This window comes from Pygoscelis adeliae, unplaced genomic scaffold (assembly GCF_000699105.1).
Source record: "Pygoscelis adeliae isolate BGI_AS28 unplaced genomic scaffold, ASM69910v1 Scaffold113, whole genome shotgun sequence".
Classification (NCBI taxonomy): domain Eukaryota; kingdom Metazoa; phylum Chordata; class Aves; order Sphenisciformes; family Spheniscidae; genus Pygoscelis; species Pygoscelis adeliae.
Window position 1 is genome coordinate 7,497,971 of NW_008825108.1, and position 9,847 is coordinate 7,507,817.

The following is a 9,847-nucleotide window of genomic DNA, read 5'->3' on the forward strand; positions in this document are numbered from 1 at the left end:
AAAAATGTTTGATGGCATTAGTGGTCATTTACTGAGATAGGAGCTGCTGCTGGGGAAGGGGCCAGCTTCTTGCAAGGAACACCCAAAGAGCCATCTGGGGCTGTGCTGGAGAGCTCAAACCATACCTGTTGGAGGCCAGTTTAATTGTCGTCTGTTTCTGATGAGCTACAGACATCCTCCGCTGCAGTCTGTGTGAACTGAGTCCACAAGTGCCCTCTTCTTGATCCTCTCTCTTTTCTTTTTCCCTATGGGCTCCTTCTTTCACTCCCTTGTAGGCTCCTGCCTGCCCTGCATTCATATACTACAGCCTAAAATGACACTGATTTCTTCATAAGACTCTTCACAGTAAGATCTTTTCCCATGATATCCATCAAAGCAGAGTTCAGTTCCTGTACAAAAACCTTTTCCCCAGCTATCCTCGATACAGTTGTTTCAGGGGTCTGTATGCACTTGGAGACCATCCTGTCTGTCTTCTTCAGCTGGGCTTTTTTTCATCCATGGCTTTCTATTTTGATATTCTACACACATAAGTGCAAAAGAATGGGCAGGTGGGGAACTTTAATTATTGCCAAGCAGAAATGAGTGTCTTGAGTACTAAACACTCTGCTCTTGCAGATAGTAGACAACCATAGAGGAATTTAATATGATGCATCATTGCATCCATGCTGGAACCTCATTTTCCCTGAGTCTATTTTGAATCTAGAGGTGAAGAATGAGAAAGCGGCAGAAATGCACTTTAGACCATGGAAAGAATGCAAATAGTGTTTCACAGAAGGACAGCAGTAGGGAGAACATTTAGATCTCTAAGTGACTCTGAAGAATGCCATGGCAATCTCAGTAGTTACTTTAAAAGAATATCAGAAATGAGTTGACTGTTACACTGACCCTTTAACCACACAATATGATTTTTTTCAGATAGCGTGTAAGCATATGCTTGAGCCACAATGCATGCTCCTCAATCATTATCATAATTTCCCCCTTTTCCCCAACCACGTGTAAAAGAAACTTCAGAATCTGCCACGTAAATGTTACCAATTGACGAACCACTGAAAATTTTTCCAGGACCATGCTTTAAGAAAGATGCTTTCGAGGGATTCCCTCTATTAGCCAAAACCGAAGGGTTCTTATCTAACACTATCTAGTCTAAATATACATAGCCTGTGATGACGAAATAAAAAAATTCAAGACCAGGTATAAATACCACTGACAGGCAGATGATGTTCATTCGTCTACTTTCTTCTAATAGAAGATTTAACTATTAGAAGTTTAAGCTCACTGCTCTTAGAACTGACATCTCCCAGAACTTATCTGAGCATTTTAACTGAACCATCACCAAGAAAATGACTTGCCAGACCTACAGCTTGTTTGTTCTGTCTGTCATCATGATTTATTTTGGACGTTTTGGAAATAGCTTAATTCTTGCTCAACTTCAAAATGATATAGACCAACTGAAAGCTGACTTTGTAAGTATGGTCTTCTGCTGCATTTCTCTTCTCCTTCTGCGTTAGATATAGTCCAGACTTGAGCACTGCTTGACATACTCAATGTGTACCAATAGAGGGTAACCATGGAACACATTTTTTCATTGTACTTTTTTTTAAACAAAAATATGGACAATTTCTTTGGTTTTGCTAACCTCTTTCACTAACATGATTCAATTTTTCAATAGTCATAGTTAATGTAGTAGTTTGCATTTATTTCAGGGGCACTCCTTTCACAAGAGCTTCTCCTAGCTCCATTCAGCCTTTGATTACATGGAATGTTTTATAACAAGAAATCTTAATGAATTTATGATGAAAGAATGAATCTTGATTCAATTCTATTCAGATGCAGTTTACTGGCACTTTTTTAGTTTTAGGTTAGTAATATTAATGGGGGATTTAGTATTAGTTAGCTATATAAACAAAATGGAGAAGAACTTTTGCTTTAAGAAATGCATCTGGTACTTATTGTTATTAGTAGTAGTGTGCTGCCCAAAAGTGGTTCCTACTGTTTATTCTTTTGCATCCTCCAGCCATTCTGCTTCCATATCTGTGACTATGATCTGGCATGGGAATATTATCGGGCATGATATTACTTCTTTTCAGACAGAATTTTGATAATTTGATAACTGTAATGTTAATTCACCTGTCTTCATCTAGGAGGCATTAAAGTACTTCACAGTTGACTTCAGCTGGGTTTGTAAGTATGGTCTTCTGCTGCATTTCTCTTCTCCTTCTGCGTTAGATATAGTCCAGACTTGAGCACTGCTTGACATACTCAATGTGTACCAATAGAGGGTAACCATGGAACACATTTTTTCATTGTACTTTTTTTTAAACAAAAATATGGACAATTTCTTTGGTTTTGCTAACCTCTTTCACTAACATGATTCAATTTTTCAATAGTCATAGTTAATGTAGTAGTTTGCATTTATTTCAGGGGCACTCCTCCTTTCACAAGAGCTTCTCCTAGCTCCATTCAGCCTTTGATTACATGGAATGTTTTATAACAAGAAATCTTAATGAATTTATGATGAAAGAATGAATCTTGATTCAATTCTATTCAGATGCAGTTTACTGGCACTTTTTTAGTTTTAGGTTAGTAATATTAATGGGGGATTTAGTATTAGTTAGCTATATAAACAAAATGGAGAAGAACTTTTGCTTTAAGAAATGCATCTGGTACTTATTGTTATTAGTAGTAGTGTGCTGCCCAAAAGTGGTTCCTACTGTTTATTCTTTTGCATCCTCCAGCCATTCTGCTTCCATATCTGTGACTATGATCTGGCATGGGAATATTATCGGGCATGATATTACTTCTTTTCAGACAGAATTTTGATAATTTGATAACTGTAATGTTAATTCACCTGTCTTCATCTAGGAGGCATTAAAGTACTTCACAGTTGACTTCAGCTGGGATTAGTCATAGAGACAACATCTACAATAGAGTCACTTCTTATTAACAGCTTTTATTCTCAATATATCTTTGGTTTTTTTTTTCCTTAAATGCATGAAAGCAACTGCAAGAGTCTGCTCCTATTTTCAGCTCTATTTTCATCAGAATTTTGTGCATATGAAGGTTGAAATTTAGTAGTCAAAGAATCACCCTGAAGTATCACACAAAGAAGCCTAGTGTGATACTTCAGTGTTTTCAGATTGATAGGAAACTGGCTGTAAAATTGGCATTATATCTTAAATTTGTCATTAGCATAGATCAGAGAGATTCTCACTAGAATATCTATAACTCTGTTGGAGAGATCCTGAGCCGTGTTGAGCTTCTTGCACTGACATTAAAAACTCCGGCCCACAGCAGGTGCTCCCCACCTTTCAGAAGAACAGCAAAACAAGGTTTGGCAATATGCTCAGCATGGGGAGCCAATCAGCCTACGAGGTTTCTGTCAGCCTGCAAGTTTTCCCTTTGCACTCACTATATTTAAATTACCGAGCAGACAAAAAAGGAAATAGTGACTGTTGTATACAAAAAGAAAAAAAAAAGACACACAGAGAAGAGGAAATGATTCAGTTTACCTTTCCTTGGTAGGAGAATTGTATTGCTCTTTGTTTCCTAGAATCTGCCACGGTGTGTGGCTAACATCTGATGGTTAAACTCTGTCCCTGCGAGCCTCTCAGTAGCCCACTAACCTTGTATATCCCCACGCCTGACTATGGGCTGCTGGGCTATTTTCCAGTTCTACAAACTGTAGTTTTATAGTAAAGTTTGTTTGTTCTTTTTCCATATGAGATTTTGCTAAGACTGGATAAATTCAAGGCCACAGACTGGTGGACTGGTGGATTTCGACTTACCAGAAAACATGCCAAGCTCAGATCTGACTTGCTATGCTTATGAAGTTTAATTTTCAGCTGTCAATGCCAAAACTTGCAAGGAGTGTTTGGTAAAATAGATGGTGCTAAATGTCTCTATTCAGATGAGTTATAGCAGGAGAAGACATTGAAAAGCAGATTAATGCTGTTTCTGGTACTAGGCAGTCATCCAATGCGATCTGGTGCTTAGAGAAGTGAAAGCATTGTAATAGCTATAGGCCAGTGGTGCAAAAATCTGTTTTTTACTGCTCATTTGAATAGAGAATGCAAATTTGCTTTGTGATAAGTATTGTTTGTATAACAGATATGTTTGTTCTTTGTTGCAGAACTCAAGTCATTCAGACGTAGCTGACGGTGGACCTATTTTTACAGAGAAACTGATAAACTGGACAGAGGTGAGTCAGAACCAGATATGACAAAGCATCTCGGGTGCTTTGCGGGGCACTTTTGGTACAAAGCAGCTCTCAGGGCCAGCGTAACCAGCCCAGGTAGAACAAACATGAGCAGAGGCTGCTTTGGTAGCTTGGAAATGAGAAAACAATCCCCATAAAAATGCTTCCCATAAGGATCAAGGTGCTTTATAATGCACCATGAACTGATGCTGAGGTACAGCCAAGCCCAGGAGATGGGTTGCAGCATTTTCTTTATCATCCTGCTTCAAGCGGCAGTGAGAACGCCTGCGTGCTGCGTTTTAGCTTCGTTCATTTTCCTGATGATGGGCACTCATAGACCTTTCTTTCTGACTGTATTTTTCAACAGAGAAATGAAAAAAGGATCATCCTGAGCCAGATTGTTTCCATGTACTTGGAAATGCTTGAAAACACTGACAAGTCAAAGGCACACGTCAGGCACATATCTGAGGAGCTCTATACTCTGAAAAAAAGCCTTCCTGATGGCTTAAAGAAGATGAAAGACCTCATGGACCTGTCAAAGCTTCAGGTAAGGCTCTTCCTCTGCCTCCAAAGCTCATGACACTATATTTTCCAGTTGAGATTTGAGTGTGACTCAAGCCAATAATGCTTCAGTAACCCATCTGGTAACCCCCGTCTGGCTCAGTTCACACTGGAAAACCTAATGTTTCCAGCTGCAGGGGCTGCTGCGGGTCTGCGGTGTGGGGTGTCAGCGTGGGGGGCCGCCCTCCCCGTGTCTTGCTGGAGTCTGGCACAGAGGAGCCAGCAGTGCTGCCGTGTCATCTGCCCACCAGAGCTGCCACTGACACGGCCGTTTGTGGTTTAGAAATTAGGTAGGAAAGTTGTGCCCGGCTACAGCATGCCTCCGCAGGCTTCGGAGGCACTTGGCTTATTGAGTGAGTGCCGATGGCATGAACCACTGACCTCTGCAGAGGCCTGCAGCCAATACACCGGCGGAGTTAACTGCTAGTGGGTAATTCATATATCATCGCAATAACTACAGAGTAGCTCCGTTTCACAGAATATGGCTGGTCTGTGGCATGTTGCTAAGTAGCACAGAAAGTGGAAAACAAAAATCTGTGACAAAGTGGCTCTTTGTTGCAGGAATTAGGTAGTAGAGTAATTGGAAACTGCAGATGTCCATCTGGTTTACCCTGGTAGCAGTGTAGCCTGTTGGATGTGATCGGTAAATAATTATAGCTCTTGGCATGATCTTCATTCCGTTTGTTTCTTACTTATAACAGATGACTGACTTGAAAATTCAACGCAAAGCTGTGAATGAGCTGTTCAGCGTCTTACAAAAACTGGTGGAGACTTCAACTTCTCTCAAAAGGAAAAGGAGCCAGTCTCAGAGGAGGTGCAAATGCTAATGCCATCATATGAAATTTTGTACTGAGTTATTGTGCAATTTTTTTTTATAATGCACATTTTTTGTTTCAATATTTTATTGAGTTTTTATACATTTATTTATTAATATTTAAGTATTTTAAATAATTATTTATAAAGAAACACCAATCAAAGTATTTATACCTCCTACTACTATATAAGAAATGACTTTGTCTTAAAATCCTGTCTATCTGTTATATGTTTGTTGACCTGAAAATACAGAATGAGGCAACGTTTACCCAGTTTCCATATGGAAATCCTGAAATGACATGACACGGTACCCAGCTTTCCATCTGGTGCTGTCTTGAGAGATGGATGTTGTAAGATTACCCTCAACATTCATCTATTTGGCACGGAGATGCAAGCACCAATATTGGGAATTTTCTGTACTCAGGGAAACATATTCATATCTGCTTACTTCTAAGCATATCTAAATCCAAATCAAGCAAATAAACATGCTTAAAGATAGGCAAATGCTGAAACACTTTTCTGAACTAGGGGATTGATGATTAATTGCTGGTAATTATTGTTATGCACTGAAGTTACCAGGAGGCCAGGCTACTTAGCAATCCCATGAAATGTGACTAACTCTATTGCACTGACTTAACTTCAACTCACTGATTTTGAGAAGTTCTGTATTTTTTTTGTCCTGAATAATTTAAATGTGTCTGATGTAATTTTATTTATTTGGAGGTAGTAGTATGGAAGTTTTTATCTCAAGGACTATATTTTTGTACCAGAATATTATTTAAAACTTTGGATTTCTCTATGGAAACTTTTTGAAATTTGATATTAAATAAAATAAATAAATAAATAAAGTGTGCTTGCATATTTATTCACCAGAATCTCTGTGAAAAGTAGAATGCTAATCTTGCTCTATGTTGTCACAAAAGATGGCCCTGGCCAGATATATAAAAACATATTTTATTTCCTCCTGCCTGTCCAAGATTTGGGAATGGATAATGTTTTTGAAGAAATCTGGCAGAAGGGTCTAAAATTCCCAAGCTCTTCAAGTTCTGCTTCTATCTGGATGAGGAAACATCATTTTGCTTATAAGGTGGCATTGATAATTTGCAATTTGTTGTTACTCCGATTTAAAATAAAAGACACTTTCAAGTTTCTTTGCAAGTCAAAGTTATGGAGCCTAGATCTAGATCAGCCCATCTGCTGCGCTCTCTGTGAGTGGTACGAGCTGGAAGCCTGGGGCTGCTCAGGCTTTGGCCAGTCTCAGAGGCTTGGGTTTGGGCTTGGGCTTGGGGAAGGGAGTTGGTGGGGCTTCCAAATTCTCAGGTCCTCAGGGGTTTACCAAGCAAATTATCTGGGGGCAGACTGGTTGGACTGACTAGGAATGGGACAGATTTTCCTTGGGATTCCTGCCAACATGGGACCTCCAACTCCCCCCAAACTTTGGCTGAATCAGCAAGCTCCAGAAATAGCACCCCACGGAGCCCAAAGTTTAGTTGTAATAAGCCCAACGAGTTTAGTTGTAATTGTTGCAGCCCTTCCGACTCCCATGGGCCCAGCTGTCTCCCCTGGTGTAAGACACCTTCACTCATATCCTCATTTTACAGTCATAACAAAGTGACTCAGTAATCCTTGAGACTTGAGCTGATTTTGAAGGAAACAGCTGTTCTTGTTTGTACTCATCACAGACATGCGCATGCATGTGAGGTGCAAGTGAAATAATGCTGTGGGATTTCTCCCGTTCCAGGACTAAGCATGAGAAGCCTCGGTATGCATTTAACATAGGCAATGTGTCCTGTGCACATACTCTTTCATGAGGTATTACTTAGAAGAGACTAGCTGTCCTCCAGGGAAGCATAGCCAGCTGTAGCAACTTCTATTAAAAAAAAAAAGAGAGAAAAAGAAAGAAAAGAAAGAAAAGGGAAAAGAAAGAAAAGGGAAAAGAAAGAAAAGGGAAAAGAAGAAAGAGAAAAGAAGAAAGAGAAAAGGAAGAAAAGAAGAAAGAGAAAAGGAAGAGAAGAGAAGAGAAGAGAAGAGAAGAGAAGAGAAGAGAAGAGAAGAGAAGAGAAGAGAAGGAAAAATGAAAAACCTAACAGGGAAGGTTGAAGTTTCATTAGTCATTGGCAGTGAGACAGTGAGTCTCCCCACTACTCCTGATTAAATTAATACTCTATTTTTTAAATTTAAAGCCAGGACTGGTTAGGAGCTACTTTATTAGACTATAAACTGAAAAGTCTACAGTCCTTCCACACCTTGCCAAAGGGGTCCATGGAAAAACAATTAAGGCCATTGCTATGCATCCAGCAGGAAATCCCGTGGCAGTTCAGCTCGATGCTCTGGCATGCTGGGGTGTAGTTTTGGTGCACGGGCCTGGACGCCCTCTCCCGAAGGCTTCCAGCCATGTTAAATCTGGCTCAAAACAGCAAGGGTTTTGGGGGGAGGTTATTGCTTAGTCACATAATTTCCCAGGTTCTTCTCATCCTAGTGCTGGGTAGCAGAGGCAGAGAAGTAGGGAAGGAATGAGCAGCTGGGAGATGGAGTAGCAGCTGGAGCTGCTGGCAAAATGTGTTTGTACACTCTGATTTCAATAGTTTGGTGGTTTGGGTTTGTTTGTTTGTTTGTTCTTTAGGGTGGTTTTTTCTCATTTCAAAGTATCCTTATTTCCAATTGGAAATTTTAAGCGCATCTTTAGACCTTTCATGTTAAATGTGACACGACATTGCAGAGATTCACCAGTGCTGCCATGGTTACCTAAGCACTCAAAGGAATCCAAATAATTTGCTTCCCATATTGGCCTCCCTCTGAGTTTTCCCTACCTAGTAGTCCTTCCCTACCCAGTAAGTCTGTGAGACCCATTTCTACAGGGTGCTTAAGATAAACTGTTGAACTAAACATTCCTCACTTTGCTCTGTTAACGTGATAATAGTGTTAGAGAAGAACATCATAAAAATCAGCCTCCACAAGACCACATTTTTTCCCCTCAGTTGTATACCATACAAATGAGGTGAATCACTTTAAACATGAAAACATGTCATCTCTTCTCTCACATCCATGGGAGTCCTGGATCTCCTCTTCTGTGTCATTCCTCACTATATCCAAGTGAGGAAGGCATTTCCAGCTAAACTAAATTTAAGTGTGAAATGAATTTTAATGGCTACCTTAAATATTTCCAAAGAGAAACATGGCAGAAGCGTTGGACATTTTTACTGAAGGTCAGTGCAATTTTTTCCAGCTACGCAACCTGAGAAAGAGAGTTAATAGCTGTGTGTGCACGGGAGTGAAAAGATATTATCTACTATCTAGTCATTAAAATTACAAAGGGAAAAAATTAAAAGAAAAGATAGGATTGACTCAGAAAGTCACTGCGGTTTATGCATCACTTCTGCAGCATATTGATTCTGTCTTTACTCTCCATTCCTGCATATTATCAGCACTGATTTTAATCTGCCATTTTATTGCCTTGTCACTCAGTATTTTGAAGTCCTTTAATAGTTCTTTGCAGCCGGACCTCCTCTCTGGTATACTGAATATCTTAGTACATCAGCAAATTATTTCACAGCTCACCCCGTTCCCCAAATTGCTGATGGCTGTGTTAAATGGCACAGGCCCCATGCAAGCCCTCTCATGACTGAACCTACTTAAGTGCAAAAACCATTCACTGATTCCTACCCCTCATTTCTTATCTTTTAACCAGTTGCATATTTATGTGAGGACTTTCTTGTAATGTAACAGCTTAACTTCTTTGGTAGATTTATGGTGAGACTCAGCTGAGATTCTGTTGAAGATCCAAGGACACGATGCTATTTTGGCTCCCCCTTGTCTGTATATTCACCGGCTTTTCAGTGAACTCTAGTATAATGAAGAAGTGTGGTATATCCTGTCACAAATGTCATATTTACTATTCTCTTGTGCACCACATTTATCCATGGGCCCACTCTGTCTCAGTATTGCATGGCAGGGATGTCAGCTTTACTGGTTCCCCTGAAGCCTTTTGGAAAATTAATAGCCAATAAACCCACTTTGTGCAGGGTCTGCAGGGCCAGACTCAAGAGCAGGTTATATCTCCCACATCCCACAGTCTGTAGTTCAGCTGTTTCACCCTTGAGTCCTGCAAGACTCCTGAGTGAAGGTTGTCAGCTCAAATCTGTCCTTGCGGTCATCTTCCTCCACTAGTCTAGGAGTGACCATGGGTTTTTTTTGGTCAGTGGGAAGCAGGAATAATAAAAAAGTCTAAAAAGGTCTGGAGGTGGGAAAAACCCAAACCTGGCAGACGGGTGTGGGATT

At 40.1% G+C, this 9,847-nt stretch overlaps 1 protein-coding gene across 1 annotated transcript; it reads left to right on the top strand.

Annotated features, from left to right (window-relative positions):
• Positions 1-1,223: 1,223 nt before the first annotated feature.
• IFNG (interferon, gamma) lies at positions 1,224-5,621 on the top strand. The gene is made up of 4 exons (XM_009327566.1): positions 1,224-1,463; positions 4,130-4,198; positions 4,563-4,742; positions 5,458-5,621. The coding sequence occupies exons 1-4, from the start codon at positions 1,341-1,343 to the stop codon at positions 5,581-5,583; spliced, it is 498 nt and encodes a 165-aa protein (XP_009325841.1). The 5' UTR covers positions 1,224-1,340; the 3' UTR covers positions 5,584-5,621.
• Positions 5,622-9,847: the final 4,226 nt, after the last annotated feature.